This window comes from Gracilinanus agilis, chromosome 6, assembly GCF_016433145.1.
Source record: "Gracilinanus agilis isolate LMUSP501 chromosome 6, AgileGrace, whole genome shotgun sequence".
In the NCBI taxonomy this organism is placed as follows: domain Eukaryota; kingdom Metazoa; phylum Chordata; class Mammalia; order Didelphimorphia; family Didelphidae; genus Gracilinanus; species Gracilinanus agilis.
In genome coordinates this window covers 53,922,356-53,946,082 of record NC_058135.1, presented here as the reverse complement: position 1 = coordinate 53,946,082, position 23,727 = coordinate 53,922,356, and the positions used below count along the sequence as shown (strand labels likewise).

General features: G+C 38.6%; 1 protein-coding gene across 4 annotated transcripts in view; it reads left to right on the top strand.

The window, feature by feature from the left end:
- PPA2 (inorganic pyrophosphatase 2) overlaps nucleotides 1–23,727 on the top strand; it is a 156,795-nt gene that overhangs the window by 25,778 nt on the left and 107,290 nt on the right. For 3 of the 4 annotated variants that reach the window (XM_044680907.1, XM_044680908.1, XR_006506510.1), the window contains one exon: nucleotides 966–1,052. The exons of the other annotated variant lie outside the window; for it this stretch is intronic. In XM_044680907.1, the coding sequence (XP_044536842.1) occupies nucleotides 966–1,052 (87 nt within the window). The remainder of the gene's footprint in view (nucleotides 1–965; nucleotides 1,053–23,727) is intronic. 4 annotated transcript variants of the gene reach the window in all.

Here is a 23,727-nt window from a genome sequence, read left to right as displayed (position 1 = left end):
CTCAGTCACATTATTTATTTATTTATTTTTGGCCCTTACTTCCTGTCTTAGAATTAATACTGTGTATTGGTTCCAAGGCAGAAGAAGCAGTAAGGGCTGGGGGTTAAGTGACTTGCCCAGGATCACACAGCTAGGAAGTGTCTGAGGCCACATTTGAACCCTCCTATCTCTAGGCTTGACTCTCTATCCCCTGAGCCACCTACCTGCCCCTTCAATTATATTTTATCTCCTTCCCTTCACAGTGAACGTCTCAGGATGCATGTTTGGACAACTCTGGTCTGGGATGCAGAAAGGTTGAAACATACACAACATGTCTATTTCAGAGGCCAACTAGGTGTTTTTTCCCCAGTTTTTTTTAATGAACCCCACATTTTAGAAATATCCCATATCCACGTGAAAACCTGTATCAGACGGAGGAGGAAGGTTTCCTTTCGTGAGGGATGCAGCCTTGTTTTGTTTAGTTCCATTACTCAAGGGAAGACTGGGTTTATTCCGGTAAAAGATATTTAAAGAGCATGAAGTTTGCTCCCCTCCGAGTCTGCCCCCTTCTCCTCTCAGATAAAGTGCCAGCTCAGCTGTTACTGCTCTACAGGGACTGATTAAAGTCCAGATTCTGGCTGGCAGGAGGAGGGCAGGGGCGCACAGCATGGGAACTGGAAACGAGAATATGAGCTGAGACGCTGACTAAGCTCGGAAGAAACGTGTGTCTGGGAACGCCACCCACTTCCAGATGTGATTATACAGACAAATGGAAGTCTGGGGGAGGAAACAGTATAAAATCTGCTTCCATGGCGGTGCGAGTTAGGGGTGGACCAGTGTGCTGGCCTCGAGCCTGGAGGAAGCCCCAGCACAGGAGGATCTTTCCTATTCACACTGTGGCCGGCTTCACGCTTCCTGGGCAAAGGGTAGATCGTCGCCGGCGTTTGGTCATTAACTCGCCTTTCTGTTTTTGTTCTGTTTATTAGACTTGGGAAGACCCTCATCACGTAGACTCCATCACCAAGTGCCATGGCGATAATGATCCCCTTGACGTTTGTGAAATAGGCTCCAAGGTTTGTTCTCTGGGAAGGAGGATTCTTCTCCTATTTGTTCTCCTTGATTTGTGCAGAAGCTACTAGGGATGGAGAGGAAGGAGATGGCAAAAGAAGAGGGCTTTCAGACGCTCGCCCGGAAATCAGTTTGTTCAGTCGTTTTCAGTGGCCTTTGGTCCTTCCCGACCCCATTCAGTGTTTTCTTGGCCAGGATACTGGAGGGGGTTGGCCATTTCCTTCTCCGGCTCATTTTACAGATGAGGAAATTGAGGCCAAGATGGTTAAGTGACTTGCCCAGGGTCATTCAGCTAGTAAATGCCTTACGCCAGCTTTGAACTCACTCAGGAAGATGAGTCTTTGTGATTCTATGTCTTGTACTCTATCCACTAGGCTACCTAACTTCCCTAGACAGGTTTATGGCAGTAATGGGCAAACTATTCCCTGAGGGTCAGATCCAGGCTGTAGTTTGCCCATCGCTGCCTTAAGCAATTCCCTAATCACTACATCTGGATCTGGCCTTTGGGGAATAGTTTGCCCATCACTGGTTTATGGCATCCTGTGGCTCAAGGGATAGAACACCTACTGCCTGAGCAAGTTAGTGCGAGCTCTCTGAACCCCAGGCAGCTCCTCCCCAGGTGCCGTCACCAATCAGGACTAAGCACCAAAGCAGACCATACGCCCTCCCATTTCACCCCCACTACTAATGTCCTGGGTCAATCAACTACAGAAAAGTCTTGAAAATCAAGAAGAAATAAGTCATTGAAAGCCAATGACTTTTTGAGATCTATTCTCTGAGTGCATTACTATTCTATTCATGTAGCCTGTGAATAAGTGAGGTAGCTTATCTCTGGCAGGCCTTGGGGTGCTGTTATCACGTTGCGCCATCTGCTCCCATCCCTTTTTCCCCTTTTTCCCGGCCTCCCTCCCTGCCAGTGAGGTTTTATATGAGGTAGGGTTTGGGGGCCCATTAGTGGCTTCAGTGTCTAAACTTTCTGCTTGCAGGCTCTAGAATACTCCAGCCTCTTGTGTTCTCTGGTCCCAGGACACCTTCCCAGACATATGGACAAGGGTTGGGTCTGAAACCTAAATTAGGCTGCACACAGGCTCTGTTTTCCAGAGAGCTCGCTACTCTCCAGGCTCCTCTTCACATTATTAAGTGCATCGTAGAATAAGAAAGGGAGAAAAGAGAAACAAAGGCACTTCAATGGATGGGAGTCTCAGCCAGCTCCTTCCTTACTCTTCTCTCATGGAGTGAGGGAGTGATTGAATGTGCCCCAAACTCCTGCCTTGAGATGGGATTCCTCATCAGGGTCCTGGCAAGTTTAATAAGTTCATTCAGACCTTTGGGAAAGGATCATGGGCTGGGTGATTACATCACAAGGGAGTCAGTTGTTTTCAGTCATCTTATTTCTGTTCTGAGGCAGCTAGGTGACTTAATAGGTAGAATGCTGGGTCTGAAGTCAGGAAACCTCGAGTTCAAATCTAGTCTCAGACACTTCCCCGCTGTGTGACCCTAGGCAAGTCACTTGACCCCCATTGCCCAGCCCTTACCACTCTTCTGCCTTGGAGCCAATACACAGTATTGACTCTAAGATGGAAGGTAAGGGTTTAAAAAAAAAAAAAGGAAGGAAATGGCAAAACCACTATTATATTAATGTGTTATATATTCATATTATATGTAATATTATATTATCATCTAATTATTTTAATTAACAGCAACAAACATACAATCAATTAATTATATATTTAATTATATCTATATATTTTATTATATTATTAAACAAATCATTTTATATTTATCACTATAAGTATGTAAATATATAGATGAATATATTTATTTATAAAAACATATCTTCGTAAATAAATATATAATTGAATAATCAATAAGCATATAATTATAATATAGTATTATTTATAACATAATATATAACATAAAATATACAATTATAATATATTATAATATACCATATAATATATATGTATGGTACAATATGTAACATTATATATAATATACAATGTTAAGACAGCATGTTTATCTTTCAAAGTATTTTAAATATCACTTGTATTTTGCCAATATTAAATCATTACAAATAGAGCCTGAATTGGGTTGTAGTTTAGTGATGTTTCATAACCGGGCAGAATTGTCTTATGAAATTTAAACATTGGATACGTTAATTTGATATCATAAATTTATGATAACAACAAAGTTTAGGGACCCCTTATTATAAGATAACATTCTATATGGAGTTTTTAGCTTAATTGATTATATAGGAAATACGGTTTTTTTCAAACAAATTCTTTTCAACTCAAGTTATTTCCTATCTAAAAGATATAATTAGATTGTCATTTCCTTGAGGACANCATAATATATAACATAAAATATACAATTATAATATATTATAATATACCATATAATATATATGTATGGTACAATATGTAACATTATATATAATATACAATGTTAAGACAGCATGTTTATCTTTCAAAGTATTTTAAATATCACTTGTATTTTGCCAATATTAAATCATTACAAATAGAGCCTGAATTGGGTTGTAGTTTAGTGATGTTTCATAACCGGGCAGAATTGTCTTATGAAATTTAAACATTGGATACGTTAATTTGATATCATAAATTTATGATAACAACAAAGTTTAGGGACCCCTTATTATAAGATAACATTCTATATGGAGTTTTTAGCTTAATTGATTATATAGGAAATACGGTTTTTTTCAAACAAATTCTTTTCAACTCAAGTTATTTCCTATCTAAAAGATATAATTAGATTGTCATTTCCTTGAGGACAAGCAAGGATGACTGTGTCTTTAAAGTCTTTTGTATTCCTTTTAGAACTTGGCACAGTAATAAGTATACAATAATTACTTGTTAATACTTCCTTTCCCTCCTACTACCAATAGTTACTGATAAAATAGCAATATTTACATTTGTGTTAAGTGAAGCCTAGTAGTGATGCTATAAAGGACACCTCAGTGGCACTTAGAAAGAGCACTGGGCCTGGAATTAGGAAGTCTCATCTTCTTGAGTTCAGACATTTATTAGAATTTTGACTCTGGGCAAGTCACTTCCTCTTGTTTGCCTCAGTTTCCTCCTCTATAAAATGAGCTGGAAAAGGAAATGGGAAACCACTCCAGTATCTTTGCCAAGAAAGTCCCAAATGTGGTCATGATGAGTTGGATGTGACTGAACTGAACAACAACAGTGATAGAAAATGCTTACCTCAGAGACAGGAAGATGTATCTTGTTTTAGACATATGGTCACTATTTTACCATGGAGAAATAGCTCTCTGAACCCCAGTTTTTTTCCCCTATATCTATCCAAGGGAAATAATAACACCAGTCTCACAAGGTTGTTATAGACTCATTTGAGCTGCGTAAATTGCTTTGCAGACATTCAAGCACCATACACACGTTACTGTTATTACTCAGACTAAAGGAAGAAGAGAGCAAAGTTTGGGAATTAAATGTTGTTCCAGAAAAGAGAAAATCTTATGGTGCAAGGACAGATCAATAATCAAGAGGAGATCCTGGATCTTGGAAAGTGCTGAGGTTGTTGTAAAGGAAAAAAGAAGCGGTGAGCCAGGACCAGCAGGCAGTCCTCTGCTTATTATTCTAGGAGCCTGGCCGCCATTTTCACCCATTTCTTATTCTGAGTTGCCAGCTCCATTCATTAGGGATTCCATCCAATCTCCTGAGGAACATTTCTCTTATTTTTGGCTTGGCCTCTTTGGATCTTGACCCAATTCTTTTTGGGTAGCTTTTCTGGCCTGAACTGAGTAAGACGATCTTGCTTGTTCTCTCTGCCTTGTAACTATTGGCTGCTGTCCCTGGTTCTAGTCATCATCTTGTCTTCTTTTGAGTCAGCTCCTAAGAGATCTAGATGGATAGAAAATGCCTTAGGTAAATGGTTTTCCTAGATTTTGGTGAACATTTGGGAAAGCCTCCCATGCTATTCCTGGGAATAAGGCTGTAACTAGGTTACATAATGTGAATTAAGTCCACTGGACTTGGGAGTCAGGAAGACACAAGTTTGAATCCTGCCTCATACACTTATTTTTTTTCTTTTAACAAGTGTAACCTTGGACAAATCAATTAACTTCTCTCAGCTTCAATTTCCATATCTGTAAAATAGAGCATTGGATTTGAAGTCAGGAAGATCTGATTTCAAATCCAGCTTCAGACACTTCCTAGCTGTGTGACCCTAGGCAAGTCACTTAATCTCTTTGCTTCAGTTCCTTACTGGATTTACTGGAGAAGGAAATGGCAAACCACTCCAATGTCTTTGCCAAGAAAACTCCTTGGACAAAGTTTATGGGATTATGTAGAAGTGGACATGACCATACAACAACAATAAAAAAGCTATATTAATAGTATTAGCCTCAGTGGGTAGTTGTAGAGGATCAAAGGAGGTAGCATATATGTAAAGTACTTTGCAAAGCTTAAATGTTAACTAATTAGCTAGGTGATAGTACAATTAGATGGATCTGAAACTGATTGAATGTCTGGATCCAAAGTTGTTATTGATGTTTCATTGTCAGACAGGAAGAAGATCTCTAGGTGCGGTGCCCCAGGGATCTGAAGACATGTTTAATATTTTTTTTCCAGCACTTTGGAAGTAGAGATGGCAGGCTTACCAAATTTGCAGATGGCACAAAACTAGGGTAGATGTCTTATACATTGGATGGCAGCACCAGGATTAAAAAAAGACATTTCTAGGCTAGATTAAATATAATAGGACAAAAGGTATTTGCTTCACAAGTATGGGGGAAGGTAGGGATGTTTGAGGACCACAAGATGAAAATGAGAGAGTATGATTTTAGACTGTATTAAGACAGGAATAACATCCAGGACTAATCCTGCCATACTTTCTTTTGCTCAGACCACATTTGGAGTGTCAAGCTCAATTCTGGGCACCTGGGAATTAGAACTCTCCCAAAGTGGAAAGATTTGTTTCTGGAGGAAGTGGGTTTCTCCTCAACCATAGGTCTTCAAATTCAGATTTGATAATTTGACCTCACATGGCAGAGATGGTCAAGCAAAGAATAAGATTTATATGAAGTTTTAAAGAATGATCTAAGGCCAACAAGGAGAACAATATATGCAACTACAGAAATGTAAGTGTAAAGGGAAAAAATAACTGAAAATTGTATGATTATAAGAAACAAAAATGGAAGCTTTATATACCTCCTTTCCTTCTCTGAAAGGCATCTCCTTTGTTTCAAGTTCTTAACTACTACTACAAAAAATGTTTCTCGGAATATTTTGTTGTTTATGTGATCACCATTTCCATCTGTCACTTCTTTGGGATATGTGCCCAGCAGTGTAATCATTGGATCAAAGAATATGGATAATTTAATCACTTTCTTTGAATTATTCCTAATTGCTTTCTAGAATGAATGAACTAATTTACAGCTCTACCTACAATGTATTAGTGTACCTCTCTGTATTTAGATAACCTATGACTATTTCTCTCATTATTAGTGATTTGGAGCAACCTTTCATAAATTTGTTAATAGTTTTGAATTATTTTTGATCAACAACATTCCTGAAAAGTCTTTGTCCATCCTATGCTTTCACACTTTCAGTGATGGAGAACACACTGTCTTTTGGAACAATCCATTCCATTCCTCACTGGCTTTATTTTCTAAAAAGTTTGATCAGATGGCCTCTGGGATCTCTTCTTACCAGGATTATATAAACATTTTTCTTTTGTTGCTCAAAAATCTGTCCCTCTGTAACTTCCACCCATTTTCCCCAGTTCTTTAGTTACAGAAAATAAATCTAATCTCTTATCCACACACTGACTCCTCAGATATTTGCTTATAGCTATTGTGTACCCCTTTCAGTGTTCTGTCTTCTAGGCTAAATATTTCTATTTCCTTTCTTAACCATTCCTTATACACCATGGTTTCTTTTTCACTTTAGTCACCTTCATTTCAACATGCTCAGGTTTGCCTGTGACCCCTTAAAATTTGACAAGAGGACCTGGGTTCAAATCTAACCTCTGATACTTCTTACCTATGTAACCCTGGGAAAGTCACTTAACCCCCCTTGCCTAGCCCTTTTTGCTCTGCTGCTTTGGAACCAATACATAGTATTGATTCTAAGATGGAAGGCAAGGATTTAAAAAAATACATGCTTCATCATGTTCAATTCTTTGTGGTCCCATAGACTTGCCCATAGTGTTTTCTTGGCAAAGAAAGATACTATGGTGGTTTGCCATTTCCTTCTCCTTTGCGTTCCCATTTTTATAGATGAGGAACTGAGGCAAATAGCAGTTATTTTCCCAGATCACAAAGTTAGTAAGTATCTGAGGCTGGATTTGAACTTAGGTCTTCATGACTTCAGGCCTACTGCTCTATCTACTTTATTACCTAGTTGTCCCTTAAAATGTGGTACCTAAAACTAAATATGGTAGTTCCAGTGAATTCTTCTCAGCATAAGGAGAACTATGAACAATCATCCTAGAATTTCCTCATATAGCATGGTCATGTCTATAATATCCCCCAATTATTTTACTTATTTTTTCAACCTTTACCCTCCATCTTAGAATCAATACTCTGTATTGGTTCTAAGGCAGAAGAGTAGTAAGGGCTAGGCAATGGGGGGGGTAAGTGACTTGCCCAGGGTCACACAGCTAGGAAGTGTCTGAGACCAATTTTGAACCTAGGACTTCCTGTCTCTAGACCTGACTCAATCCACTGAGCCACCTAGCTGCCCCCAATATCACACAATTATTAATTGATAGTCACTTGTCCTAAGAAGCTGCATGGCTTAGTCTCTGGAGAGATGGTCTCAATGCCAGTAAAACTGATATCCTGTCTCTTGTAATATTAAAACTAATGTCCAATACTTTAATATTAATTTTTTATAAGTTTATTATCTGACAAAATAGAACCACATGACTAAGTTTTCTACCTGATCAAAAAACCCACTCCACCAAAACCACGAACAGGAAGGAAAAAAAAATAGACATGGAACTCTACCCAATTTATATCCTGTCTATGTCAGCACATAATGACAGAAAGTGAGTGAGGTGCTGGGAACTGTGGTTTTTAGGGTAACAGATTCAAATGACACACTCTGTGTGACCTGAGGCAAATTACCTGCCCAGTTCCAGTCTCTGGATACTCCAACAAATTAAGACAAGAAACCCCAGAGTGGATCTTTAATTGCATGATATAGGAAGTTTCTCAGCAGGACTATCTTCTCCTGACATCACAGTTCTGATAAGAAAGGAGTGTCCATCCCTCAATGGGGGAATGGCTGAATAAATTGTGGTATTTGATGGTGATGGAAAATATTGTACTAGAAGGAATGATGAACTGGAGGATTTCAGGAAGAACTGGAAGGACCTCCATTAACTGATGCGGAGTGAAATGAGCAGAACCAGGAGAACACTGTACACAGTCGCTGCAATACTGTGGGATGATCACATGGGATACGACTTTGCTACTAACAGCAATATGGTGATCCAGGACAATTCTGAGGGATTTATGACAAAAAAAATGCTCTCCACCTCCAGAGAAAGAACTGTGGGAATAGGAATGCTGATGAAAACATACAATTTATCTCTTGTTTATTTGAGTACAGGTTTGGGGGTTAGGGTTTTATAAGATTATTTGCTTACAAAAATGATTCATTGGGAAATATTAAAAAAAAAAAGAAAAGAAAATCCATTTGTCATACCTTCAACAAAAATGATTCATTGGGAAATATTAAAAAAAAAAAAAGAAAAGAAAATCCATTTGTCATACCTTCAACAAAATTCAAACGTGAGGACTAAAAGAACTGTTTGACCAGAACTGTTGGAGGATTACACGGGTAGAGCTGGTATCTCAGGCAGGCAAACTCAAGACCAAAGGGAAATTCTTTGTTCATCACAAGCCCCTTAATTGTGAGCAGAAGTTCTGCTGTCTTTCTCTCACAGATGTGGCACTGCCCATTAAGCCCCTCAAGTCTTATAAAATGAGGAGCTGAATTAACCAAATAGTGGCCCTCTGAGCTGCCGCCATGGAATATGTTTTGAGTAATGGGTGTCTCCTGTTGCCCCTTCTCTGCCGAGATGGCAATTGGCTGGGTCTGTAGAGGTCTTTCTCTAGACATTATGAGAATGTAGTTATTTTATGTCTGAATAGAATAATGATAATAATGATGACAATTATTATAAATCATATGGAGAGTGCTTTCCTTTTAAGTAATATGAAGAAGATAACTGTACTACTTAGCTCCTAGACATTTTTTGTGAGGAAAACACTTTTCATACCTTTTGATCTTATAGAAACTTCTTATCGGTGAGGTGGTATAAGTCTACTTATCCCCATTTTGTTGTTCAGTTGTTTTTCAGTCACATCTGACTCTTTGTGACTGTGGTCAAAATACTTGCCCTTTCCTTCTCCAGCCCATTTTATAGATGAGGAAGTGGAGGCAAACATGGTTGAATGACTTGCCCAAGGTCACACAACTATTCAGGGTCTGAGGCCAGATTCGACCTCAGGAATATGTCTTTCTGATTCTAGGTCCTGCATTTTATCCACTGTGCCATCTAGCCCCAATTTACACATCAGAATACTGAGACCTAGAGAGAGTAAATAGCTTTCCTTATAATAGCATGGCTAGGAAGTATTGGGTGTAATATTTAACCCCAAGTTTCCTTACTCCAAGTTTTGTGCTCTTTCTCCTGTATCCCATTGCCTAAAACCTTTATTGGGAAAACAAAATTACACAGACAGTATTATGTAAAAGTAGAAAATCTGAGCTCTCTTAATTACAACTTTCCAATATGTTAAGCTTCTACTAAATTCCTACATGTGCCTAATCATGGCCTTAGGTTCTCAGAGGCAGTCCATAAGCTCTTATGAGGCACACCAAGGTGGAGAGGCTCAGTGTCTGAGCCCAGTAATGAATGGACTATTTCCCGAGAATCAGCCAGTATTGGTTAAGAAAGAGATAGCACCATCAAAATTAAAAAAATGAATTAGAAAAAAAAAAAGGCATCACTCATGGATTGGCCATTGACCAACAGATGTTTTTGACCATAGCAGTTCTACCATTCTTTTTTTTTTCAACATGAATTTTATTTTACTTTTTTTATTTTATTTTTTAACATTTAATAATATTTGCTTTTTAGAAAAGTTAACATGGTTACATAATTCATGCTCTTACTTTCCCCTTCACCCCCCCAACCCTCCCCCCACATAGCTGATGCACATTTCCACTGGTTTTAACATGTGTCATTGATCAAGACCTATTTCCAAATTGTTGATAGTTGCATTGATGTGGTAGTTTCGAGTCCACATCCCCAATCATGTCCGCCTCAACCCATGTGTTCAAGTAGTTGCTTTTCTTCTGTGTTTCCACTCCTGCAGTTCTTCCTCTGAATGTGGGTAGCGTTCTTTACCATAAATCCCTCAGAGCTGTCCTGTGTCATTGCATTGCTGCTAGTACAGAAGTCTATTATGTTCGATTTTACCACAGTGTAATGGTCTCTGTGTACAAAGGGAACACAGAATAGTATACTTGTCAGATGTCTGGGAAAGGAAAGATTTTAAAACCAAGCAAGAGTTAGAGAAAATTACAAAATGTAAAATAAATGATTTTGATTACATCAAACTAGAAGGTTTTTGTACAAACAAAAACAATGCAGCCAAAATCAGAAGGGAAACAATAAATTGGGAAAAAAATCTTTATAGTAAAAAACTCTGATAGGGGTCTAATTACTCAAATATACAAGGAGTTAAATCAATTGTATAAAAAATCAAGCCATTCCCCAATTGATAAATGGGCAAGGGACATGAATAGGCAATTTTCAGATAAAGAAATCAAAAGTATCAATAAACACATGAGAAAGTGTTCTAAATCTCTAATAATTAGAGAAATGCAAATCAAAACAACTCTGAGGTATCACCTCACACCTAGCAGATTGGCTAAAATGATAGAAGGGGAGAGTAATGAATGTTGGAGGGGATGTGGCAAAATTGGGACATTAATGCATTGCTGGTGGAGCTGTGAACTGATCCAACCATTCTGGCTGGCAATTTGGAACTATGCTCAAAGGGCTATAAAAGAATGCCTGCCCTTTGATCCAGCCATACCGTTGTTGGGTTTGTATCCCAAAGAGATCATAGATAAACAGACTTGTATGAAAATATTTATAGCTGCGCTTTTTGTGGTGGCAAAAAACTAGAAAGTGAGGGTATGCCCTTCAATTGGGGAATGGCTGAACAAATTGTGGTATATGCTGGTTATAGAATAGTATTATGCTCAAAGGAATAATAAACTGGAGGAATTCCATGTGAACTGGAAAGACCTCCAGGAATTGATGCAGAGCGAAAGGAGCAGTTCTATCATTTTGAAGGCATGGAGGACTTGTGATCTTCATTGCTGGACAAAATCCACAGCAAGGAAACTCTAGAATCTTTTGAATTTTGATGTAAGGAAATTAAACTAGCAAGCAAGATTTGGAAGCTTAAGTGGAGGTTAAGTGACTTGTCTAACATTTCTCAATGGCCAAGGCAGCATATGAATGCAGATTTTCTAACTCTGAATTACTCTTTTTCTGATACTGCCTCGAGGAGTATTTCTCCTACTAATGGATGAATATAGGTCAAAGGATCATAGATCTAGTGGTGAAAGGAACCTTAGAAAATCTGTAGTAGCAAATCCAAAATCCACACCCCCCCAAAAAAAGCCTGTCCCCTCAAGGAGTTCACTTGCTAATGAAGGAGACAACAGACAAATAATTAGGTACATACAAGAAGTAGATGGAAGGTAAGCTGGAAGGAAAAGGCACTTGTGATTAGGGAACTGGACAGGACTCCTGAAAAAGGTGGTTTTGAGCTGAATGTTGATGGAAGCCAAGGAAATGAAGAGATGGAGATGAGGGGCAGAGCATACTAGGCTGGGGCATAGCCAATGAATAGACAAGAGTCAGGAACTAGAATGTCATGTTATGTTCAAGGAATAGTAAATAGATCATAGAGTGAATGATGAGAATGGTGGAAAAGGCTAGAAAGGAAAGAGAGGGGTCAAGTTAGGAAGAGTTTTAAATGCCAAACAGAGGGTGTTATTCCTGATCCTAGAGGCAATTGGAGCTCAGGGAGCATGAGGTGAGTTGGAGACTCATGCTTCTGGAAAATCATCTTGTCAGCAAAGTGGTGGATGGATTGGAGTGGAGAAAGATTTGAGGCAGGGATTCTAGTTAAAAGACTCTCACTTCTCCAGGAGAGAGGTGATGAGAATCTGCACTAGACAACTATCTGAGCAGAGAAAGGGTGCCTGAAAGATGTTATCGGAGAAATGACAAGATTGGCAGCAAATTAGACGTGTGGGATTAGTGGAGTGTGAAGTTGATAATGATATCCCACGTCCCTGGGAGATGGTGGTACTCTTGGCAGTAATAGGGGAGTTCAGAAAAAGAGGAAGCTTTTTGGGAAAAGATAACGAGTTCAGTTTTGAACATGTTGAGTTTGAGATGGGGACTTCTAGTTGGAGGTGTCCAAGAGACAAGTGCTGATGCAAGATTGGAACTTAGGAGACACTAGAACTCCATATATAGATGTGGAAAATATGTCACAGAGATGGTCATTTGGCAGCTGATAAGAATGTAGGATTTTTTTTTGGTAGAATTTAATTGGGCAGCTAGGTGATACAATGGATAAAGCATTGGAATATATATATGTATATATATATACACACACATAAATTTGTTTCTATATATATATACATACACATAAGTCTGTCTCTCTCAGTATATTCATTTATATATATCCTAATTAAAATTCAAATATAGATTAGATTTTTGGGGATGTCATGCTCTATTTTTTTTTAAACCCTTGTATTGTCTCATAGGTGGAAGAGTGGTAAGGGTGGGCAATGGGGGTCAAGTGACTTGCCCAGGGTCACACAGCTGGGAAGTGGCTGAGGCCGGGTTTGAACCCAGGACCTCCTGTCTCTAGGCCTGACTCTTACTCCACTGAGCTACCCAGCTGCCCCCTCATGCTCTATTTTTCAGAGTAATTATTCTGAGAGTCAAGAAGACCTGAGTTCAAATTTGATCTTAGTCATTTACTATGTGACCCTTGGAAAATCACTTAATCTTGTTTGCCTTGGTTTCCACATCTGTGTTAGCTGAAGAAGAATGTGGCAAACTACTTCAGTATCTTTGTCAAGAAAATCATAAGTGGGGTCATAAAGAGTCAGAAATTCATAGGGACTTCTTTATCTTGAATTTTGACAAGGAATAAGAGGAGATATAGGAAGTAATCCCAAGGAGGTAATAGGGTCATGGAAAGGTTTTCATTGGGGTAGAAGAGACCAGAACATGGTTGTTTTTAAGTCATCTGGGAAAGAGCTAGTAGTGGGGGAGAGACTGAAGATAAGAGGTGTGTGTATAGATGTGTGAAACGAGTGCTGGAATAAGTTCTTTAAGGAACCCATAATTCACAAATAAGAGAGCTCTGTGCTTTATTCTCGGGTCATAAAAGGACACGGTCCTTCTCTTTGTGGACAAAAGGAGTATTCATAAAAAGATAATTCCATGGAGTGGCATATGCTGGTGAATTCAATGCTGCCTACCTCATAGAAATTATTATTCTTTTATTAGCCCTATGGTCACCTCTTTCGAGCCTCAAGGAGATGCTTCTTTATATTAGAATGCTGAAATTCGACAAAAAGGTCTGTGTTCATTTGAGTCACTTTTCATAATTTGGAGGACTTTCTCAACTCTTATCATTCCAGATATGAACCCTAATTTTTATAGTTTTCCTTATTAGCGTGAATCAGCAATGCTTGGTTGCAGTGACTTGTCAGGAAGAATCATCTGAATCATTCATTTTCCTTTGAAAATTAAATTGCATTTTTGCCTATAACCAAAATACATATATGTCCTAATTACAATTCAGATATAGATTTGATTTTTGTAAATATAGTGCTATATTTTCCAAAGTAATTCTTGTGATAATCTCATTCTGATTTAGTTATTTTATTTACTAAAGTAAATTCAATCATATCCTTGGAGAGGGAACTGGTTCCAGTTTAACATATAGAGAGTTGGGATACGTTTTTCTGTACTAAGGAAAACAATAATTTTCAAGAAAAGCATGTTTAAATTGTTTTATTTATCTTAAACAACAACCTTAGGTAAACTGGATATTTCTCATGAACAATAAATTTGTGTAATTATTTTAGCTCATAGTTATAAACACAAAGTATTTAATTTTAAAACCAAATTTAAATTAAACAAAATTAGACTATTTAGGTTCACTTAATATAGTGAACTTCATATATTTATTCCATAATTACTTATTGAATACCTATTGTCTGAAATGCCCTATAAAAGGCCCTACTTGGACTATAAAGCTGAGTAAGAGGAGGAATTTGTGACCTAGTAGGGGTCAGAAGACAAATCTCTATAACTATATTATACATATTCTATCTATCTATCTATCTATCTATCTATCTATCTATCTATCTATCTATCTCTGGACTTTATAACTATTAACAAATAACTACATTTCAATGCAGAAGTTATATACTACTGTAAGAGCAAAATAAAGTTCTATATGGATGTTCAGGTTCAGGAATTATTCTAGACTCTTCAGGCTATGTTAATGCCCTAGACTCAGTGGATTGCCAAGGCAGGCAGGCAGGCAATTAAGTATTAAGTAGGTATTAAGCGCCTACTATGTGCCAGGTACTGTGCTAAGCCTTTTAGAAATATTATTTCATTTGATCCTCACAACAACACTGAGAGAGGTGTTATTATGATCCTTATTTTACAGTTGAGGAAAATGAGGCTGACCAAGGTCAAGTGACTTGCCCAGAGTCACAAAATTAGTGGTTCCTGATTTGAACTTAAGTCCTCCTGACTTTAGGGTTGCCTTGGTGCTCTTCCCATTGTCCCCCCCCCCAAACTGCTGATACTGCTTTCTAAAAAATTTTTATAGATTTTTTTTACTTCTTTTTACTCCACTGACAATGACCCTAGACCAGGCCCTCAGAATCTCTCATTTGGATTGTTTCAGTAACTTGATGAATGGTTTTCTTGAATCCAGTTTCTTCTCTCTTTAAATTATCCTCCATAAAACTGTTACCTTATGACTCTCAATATGCCAATCTGGTCATGTCACTCCCTTGCTCAAGAAACTTTGCTGGTTCCCCCCTGCCTTTTGGACCACATTCAGACTTCTCTGTTTGGCAAATAAAGCTTTTTACAGTTTGGCTCTAAACTATCTTTGTAGCCTGCATGAACATGACTCCTTTTGTGTGTAGCTGTTTGAAGATGGGTTTGGGTGAACTTGGAGCATTCCGTTCTCCGCCATCTTGGTTTCTGGGGAGTATACATTACTCCTGGCCAGGCATGATGAGGTATAGCCAGCCTCGCCAACTTGCTTCAGTTAGACTGACCTGTTTTCTATTGAGCCTACACAATTTTGCCATTTTCTGCTGTGTGCTTTTGTTCAGGCTGTAATAGGGAATATAAACCCTTGTATTTGATATTGGTATCAATAGTTATTGGTGGTTATTGATAAGCTCTTGGGTTTGGGGTTGATCCTGTTGTTAATAGTTGTAGAAAAATGGCTGGTCTTGGCAGTTGAAGAAAATCTGCTCAGACTGGTTATACAAAAAAAAAAACAAAACAAAAAAAAACCACAACCCCTATTTATTGAACTAAAAGAATGTGTGGAAAGTGAAATATGTCTATATTCTTGATGGTCAATGTTGATAATGACAAGGTATCAAGGCTTAGTTGATTCCTTGGTATCCCACAGAGAAGGGCCTGTGAGCCTTCTCACATTGACCAATGCGCTGCTCAGCCTACCAGAGTTTAAAAACAGAAGAGGGGTTTATTTTTTAACATGGTAATGATGGAGGGGAGGATTAAAGAATTAGGTTTCCCTAACTCCAAGGGGTCTAACTAATTTTCCACCTTCTACAATCTCCACATGGAGATTTCTTCATTTTCTTCTAAGCTCCATAAAATCCCTACTCTGTCCAAATTCCCCATATATCTGACTACTTGACACTATTAATCCTCCCAGATTACTCTTGCAGGATAAATGTGTTTTCTGAGTAACTTTTGGGTGAACTCTTTATGTTAGGGTCCAACCCTACCAAAGTTAGGCTTAAGATGGCTTCAAGCCTTCCCACCACTTGCAGTTGTACTGGATAGTTGGTCACAAATCTTCAGAGCAGATGGGAACACTTTCTCAGTAGACAGGAAACATTTGGATCTCAAGGCATGAAGGATTTCTCCAGACAGGAACACTAGAGTTGTTCAGGCGATAGGAAACCAAAACCTTCTCAGATAGAGAGGAAGTTCCAGCTCAAGACCATCTCAACAATAGGAAGTCAAAGAGACAGACTCAGGAACTGCTGGTGATCACTTTTATCTGTTTCCTTCATTCCAGAACTCAATATCACCAATTCCACAGCATGCAGTCAGGTCCAGCAAATCTCTCTTTGCAAAATCCTCTCTTTTACCCATTTGCAATCCCTTTATCTTCTTCCCTCATTACAAAAGGAAATGAAAAGAAAATAGAAAGGAGATATATTTTCCTATAACTAATCGATACTAATCTATATCCCTCCAATTTCTAATCCCCACAGATTTGCTTCTTGATCACCCAAAAAGTGATTCTCCTTAAATCTATACTTTCACTTTCTACCTACCCCAAATTTAACTATCTATCTTATTTAAATGTATAAATATATATTGATTAATCACCTTTAACTATGAATAAGTAAAAACTGTATTCCCTAACTGACCCAAAATGGCCACTGTGAATCAAAAGTTGGTTTCCTCTCTCTTCACAACAGGGTTTTTTGTTCAGGATCAAAATGGCTTTCTTGACTCTTTACAGTAAGAGTTGTTGTTAGAAATCAAGATGGCTTTCTCTCACTCTCAGTGATAGATCTGGATCCACTCCTGCTGGAAGCAGCTTCTCCGTTCTGGGAGAACTGCTCTCCAAACTGACAATTCTCTTTCTACCTTCAGAGATCTTCTTGTGAGGTTTCCCAGTAAAGTTTAGCCAGACTTCTAGCCGATCTTCTGCAGAGAAAATCACCAACCATCTCTCCAGATGGGCAGTCACCAGAGAGAGTGCCAGTTATTCCCACTCTCATCTCCTTGGGATGGATCACTGGGAATTCTATCTCCATCATCTCCTGAACTTTACTTTCTCTGAGGGAAGGGGCCCAGCAGCCCTCAAGACCATCTCTCCAGACAACCCTCTACTTCTAATCTTAAGGATCTCTAATTATTGACTACAAGGCTGTCCTTGAAGCTTTGAATGCTTTCCCCATCTACCTCTATGGCTCACAACTCTCATCTCCTTTCAAGGCTCCATTGAATGACTACTTCCTTTCCTAGTACATTTGGTAGCACATTCCTCCCCACCTCAGATCACTGTGGATTTGTAGGTTTTGTATTTACTTCTCTGTGAATGGGTTCATGGCTAGAAGCCCCTTTCAAGGGAAAAGCAAAGCTTGGTTTGGTGAGTCATCACAGTGCCTGTCATGTGGCCAATTCAGAGGATGGAGAGGTCATATTTTGTGGGGCTGGAGAAGGAAGATCAGTGGAGGTTTCACAAAGCAGGCAATAGGTGAGCTGAGCCTTGAAGGACAGGTAGGATTTCAGCCAATGGGAATGAGCCTGGGAGAGCATTAACCATTGCCAACTGGACCCATCTTTACAATGTGGAAAAGACAGTCAGTTACTGCCTGATATTCTGTCAGAAACTGGGACTCCTGATTAGTGAGGGCCTCATTAGACTCCCTCATCATGACTTTGCCCTGGAGGGCTTAGACCTTTTTACTCTTGAAATTTTTCTTTGGGGTGTGAGGCTACATTTCTGGCCTGATGCTATACTTCCCACCAATCTTCTCACTAAAATAATCCCCTTTGGATGGATTTTTATCTCCCTTCATGGGAAATGGAAGCTCCTTGAAGCAAGACTCTTTCTTTGCCTTATATTTTATACTTATATATCCTTGCACTTAGCAGAGGGATCCACACATTAAGCATATGTTTTTCATATAAACATTCATTCATGAAAGAGTGAGTAATCAAGTTTGGCTGGAGATCAGTCAGGTACAATATGAAGCTCTTAATTTGGAGCTGAAAGCATTTAATTTTTTTAAACCCTTATCTTCCATCTTATAATCAATTCTGTATATTGGTTTCAAGGTAGAAGAACAGTAGGAACTAAGCAATGGAGATTAAGTAACTTGCCCAGGGTCTCACAACTAGGAAGTTTTTGAGACCAGATTTGAACCCAGAACTCCCCCCTCCCCCATCTCTGAGCCTGACTCTCAATCCACTGAGCCACCTGGCTGCCCCCATTTAGGTTTTTGAATGGAAAGTTTAAGGTGACATGGTAGGGTATGGGCATAGGAGGCCTTGACCCTTTTTGAACACAGTCAAAAATAAGATATTGATTAATGATGCTCACTCAGGCTTTGTCTCTCTTCTTCTGTTATCCATGACCCGTAACAGAAAGGTTCACCTTTCTTTTTTAGATTGTCAACAAATTCTCAATAGAGAAATAGAGAATATCCAAAGCGAGATAATTTCAATTCTTGCAGAAGAAGCTACCACTCTTAAATGCTGAATTGATTACCATTTCAGTGGCTTGTGATAAATTTGGGTATTTAAGTGTGACCCTTTCCATTCTGCTTTCATTAATAAACACATATTTCTTGGGCTGATTATATTTATTTATTACTTTGATCTTATTCTAATTTGCTTCCTTTACGGTAGCCTACAAACATGCCCAAATTTTTCCATTCTCAAAAACCTGAACTCCATCCATCTTTGCATGCTTTCATACAATGTCTCTCCTTCCTTTATGAACTTACTTTCTTCTAAAAGCCTTTTTCTTCCATTTCCTTTCCTGTAATCTTTTCTAAACTCTCTTAAACCCTTTTATGTTTTTAACCTTATCACTCACCTGCAATTGTTTTATTACAAGATACTAATGATCTCATAGATCTATTTCAATTGATTGCTCTAATAATTGCTAGATGGGGACTTTTCTCAGTCTCAGCCTCTCTATTATACTTTTTCCTAGATGTTCTCTCCTCCCAGGGTTTTTGTGATGCTACTTTCTCTTGGTTCTCATCCTACTTATTTGACTACTCCTTTTCAGCCTCCTTTACCTGGATCATCAAATACACTAGTGGCAGATATCTGTCCATGCCTCTCTTCTCTTTTCCTTGCATCCTTTCTTGCTTGTTATCCTCATCTGTGCCATTGTTCCACTTGTGTAAATGACTCCTAGAGCCTTATCGCCATCTGTAGCTTTTCTCCTGAGATCCAGTCTTATATCACCAACTGTCTCTTCGATATCTGGATCTGGATGTCCCATGGGCATTTCAGTTACTCATTATGTATAAAAGAGAGCTCATTATCTTTTCCCTAAAGGCCACTCTTCTTCTAGCCCTCTTGACTTATGTCAGACATCAGCATCCTTCCAGTCATCAGGTTCACAACCTTGGTGTCCTCCTTACTTCCTCATTCCCACTAACCCTATATATCCTTTGGATTTTTAAAATCTCATTTCTTCTTCTATAATCTCTTGCATCTCTTCACTTCTTTCTACTCATATACCACCCAAGATCAGACTCTATTACTTCAAGGGTGAAGATTCTTCTATTCTGCATTTAAAGCTTTTCCCAAGTTGACTTTACCTCACCTTTCCAACCCAAATCATCCCTCCACACCTTATGGTTTATTATTCCTCATACACTACACCTTATTTCTCATCACTGAGCCTTGGTCCTGGCTTTACATATGCCTGGAGTACATTTCTTTTTTTCCTCTACCTCATGAAATTGCTGGTTTCCTCTAAGACTGTATAGTTAGAAATATCTTGAATCCCTAAAACTACATTACCCAAACTTCCTTTCTGTCTTATCTAGAATGCTTTTCCCTTTGTCCACATTTGCGTTGTCACGTTTGTATATAGTTTGCTGAAGCTCATCCCTCTGGCTCTTTATTTTTTTGCTCTCACAAGTGGACTGAATAGCTAGGTCTCTTACTTTAATTATTATTAATAAGCTTTTTAAATATAATACTTGGAATATTGGATATTAATTTTAAAATCTACAAGACTTAGGTGAAGTGCCACTTTCTGCTTGTGTCCTTTCTGTGTCTCCCTCAGCTGCTTATGTCTTCCCCTCAGACATATGCCTATAGGCAGCTTTCCCCTTTGCTTTCCAAACTTCTACTGGCTCATTCCACTCAGACTCCATCAGAGTAGCCAAGGGGGAAGAACAGTGATGTGTTCTTCCTTGGATGAGCTGGAGTCATCCACTGAACAGTGATGTGTTCATATACCTTGGATGAGCTGGAGTCATCCATTGTAAGCCTTCCAGTGCAATGAAGGATCCCCATGCCTTGCCATCTATGCTATCTTTGAAGCATAGTCAAGATTTCTGGATTTTAGAGATAACAGATGGCACAGTGGATAGAGTACAGGGTCAGGAGACAGGAAGACTCATCTTCCTGAATTAAAAATCTGACCCCAGAAACTCACCAACTTTGAACCTGGGAAAGTCACTTAACCCTATTTACTTTAGTTTCTTTATTTGTAAAACAAGCTAGAGAAGGAAATGTCAAACCACTCTACTATCTTGGCCAAGAAAACCCCAAATAGGGTCATGAAGAGTTGGACACAATTGAACAACAAAACTTCAGACCTTGAGACTTGCCATATGACCTGCTACTACAGTCTAAAGACTGCCCAGTCCTTGCAAGGGAATTTTATAAGTGAATTTTTAGTATGCTTTGACCTTTCCATCTAACCTGCAGATGGACTCTTATATATGCCCTCTTTTTCAATCAGTAGGTGTTTCTTGAGAGCAGGGACTATCTTTTTTCACTTTGTATTCCCAACACTTTTCATAATGGTTGATGCATCATTGTAAGTTTATTAAGTTCTTACTCACTCACTTAAATATTCATTCATCTGTACACATGGCACCCTTTGTTAGGATGAAAACCCCTCAAGGGGAAGGGCTGTTTTATTTGTGTCTTGACTGAGGGACTGTTACTTGATGTCTATGCAGGCAGCACCTCAGCAGTTAATGATTGACTTGGATACTGATTTGGGGAATAGTATTCAAGAAAATGAGCTGGGTCAAGTGCATGGCTTGTGATCTGTTTGGCATAACACAAGAAGGTGAGAATTGCCACTTGGAAGCTGTCTCCCACAAAATATGAAAAGAAGAAGGATTCATTCTAGAGGCTGAGAGCCTCCAGATGCTTCTGTTTGCAGAAGATATTATGCTGATTATATTGAGCCTCAAAACAGGACAGGCACTCTTCACTGAAATGAATAAATATGTAACAGATTGTTTTGAGCATGTGGGAGAAAGGAAGTAGAAGGAAAATTGCTATGGTCCAGACTATGACATTCAGTCGGTGGCCAATCCATTGAGTTAGCCCGTGTGTCTAGGACATTTATTGCAGATGAACTTTCAGCTGAAATCAGGTTAGATTTGATTTGGAAAATTGTAGAGTGTTTTTAACAGACCCAAGATACTCTCTAGTATAAAGTCCCAAATCTTTAATATGAATATTCTCCTGGAAATGTCATATGATTAAGAATCTTTGAACATTATTATTTTCGGAAACTTAAGAGTTTCAGGTTATCCTACAGAGCATGGAGAGATGATTGATATGTGCTATTAGACTGCAGGGTGTTTCAAATGATGACTTTATAAATAAGAAGTAGTGTATATAAGAATTTGTTTACTAGTGTTAGTCTTTTCTGCACCTGTGATTTCATCAGGGTAGAGAACACTCAATGAGAAAAATCCTTTTATTAATGCAGTCCAGCAATTGCTTTACTGTGTAGTACTAGAGAGTTGCATAGAGGGACTGCGAAGTTAAAGATATTTCCAGATTCATTCCGCTAATTGGGATGTGAGGCAGGCTAGTGACCCAGGCCTCCCTAATCCTGAGGTTAGCTCTTTCACACTACCTGATGCATAATGTAAGGAATATTCTGGAGGAAAAGTACATTTAGAAAAAGAGGTGGGTAGGTCATGTGGTGAAAGTGAGGGATAATCGATGGATAGCCTGAGTTATAATTGTGAAATAAATGCTACAAGGCATAGAGCAAGGTCTTTAGCATGGAATTTCCACAGAGGATTTATGAAAGAATATGGACAAGAAATGCATGGAATGAGGGAATGTCTGAGTTGTGATATGCACCATTGGAGAAAGTACCAGTATAAGCACGATCAAAGATCTGTTGAAAGATTGAATAGTCTGGAGAGGGTCCAAAGAAAGGTGACCTGCATGATGAAGAGCATTGAGATTATGAAATATGAAGATTGATTGAGGGAGCCGAGGATCCTTATTCTAGAAAAGGCACTTTGGTTGGAGATGAAGAGTGGTGGGGATTTGAGTTATCTTCATGAATTAAATTCCTGTTAAGTAGAAGAGAAACCAGCTCTCTTTTGTCTGACTACAGGGAGCAAAATTAGACAAAAAACTTGGAAGTGGGCCAGAGAGGAGAGGCAAATTTGGGGACAATATAAAGAAAAAAACTTCTTAGCAATGATATCTAAAAGTAGAATGAATCAGCTGTCCCAGGGGAGGTCCTTCTTTGTACTGAAATATTTTTAATAGACTCTGTATTGAAGTTTTTAGGTGTTTTTAGCATATTTATATTTTTCTTAAGGTGCAGTGACCAAAATGGCCACATGTAGTTTGGAATAATGCATTCTCATGCCAGAATGGAACTTGGGGAAATATACTTTCAGCATTCCTGGTAGTCTTCTAGCTGGTGTTTGTACCTTTCCCATGTCAAGGAACTTTCTAACCCATACGAAAGTCTGTTCCATTTTCACACAGCTCAAATTGGTGGAGAGTACTTTATATTAAGCTATAATTTTGAACAAGAGAAGAATAATATTTTCTTTTTGGTCTTTGTATCCTTCCTGTTGCTGCCTAATGTTTCATTGGTTTCTTGGCAGCAGGAGCACGTTGGGCTAAATGCTTTAGTGAAGTCTGTGAGGATTCTGGGATTGCTAGGTCATACCTCATTCATGGTATTCACTCACACCATGAGTAAAGTTTAAAAAATTTTCCTCCCCTAAATGCATGGCCTTACACTTGCTTATTGGCTTCTTATCTTGCTCACTCACGTAGTTGTTGGTGCCATTTTGCTGCCAGGAATAAATTAGTTTCATCTATAAACCAGGGAGATTTCAATGTGAACTTCCATTTGAAGATCATTTGGACATGTTAATAAATAACACTAGTACTAATTTTTATGTCTAGGGACCCCTCTCAAGGGTGCTCTGATAGGTGAAAAAAGCTATAACTTGCCAGGAGCCAGTCCTTTTCTTCACGTCCTGATCATCACCAACCATACTGTTGAGAGTATCTCCAACTCCTTTCTATCTCCCTTTAATATATTGTCTTCCCTGATTAAGTACTTTGAGGATAGAGACTGTCTAGGTTGGTTATATTTGTTATTAGCAGAATGTCTGGTATATATTAAGCTCTTAATAAATTCTGCCAGTCTCTATGTACTGCTCTCTCTGTTTGTAGTTATCATCTATCTTTCTATCTTTCCTTCCTTCCTTCCTTCCTTCCTTCCTTCCTTCCTTCCTTCCTTCCTTCCTTCCTTCCTTCCTTCCTTCCTTCCTTCCTCCCTTCCTCCCT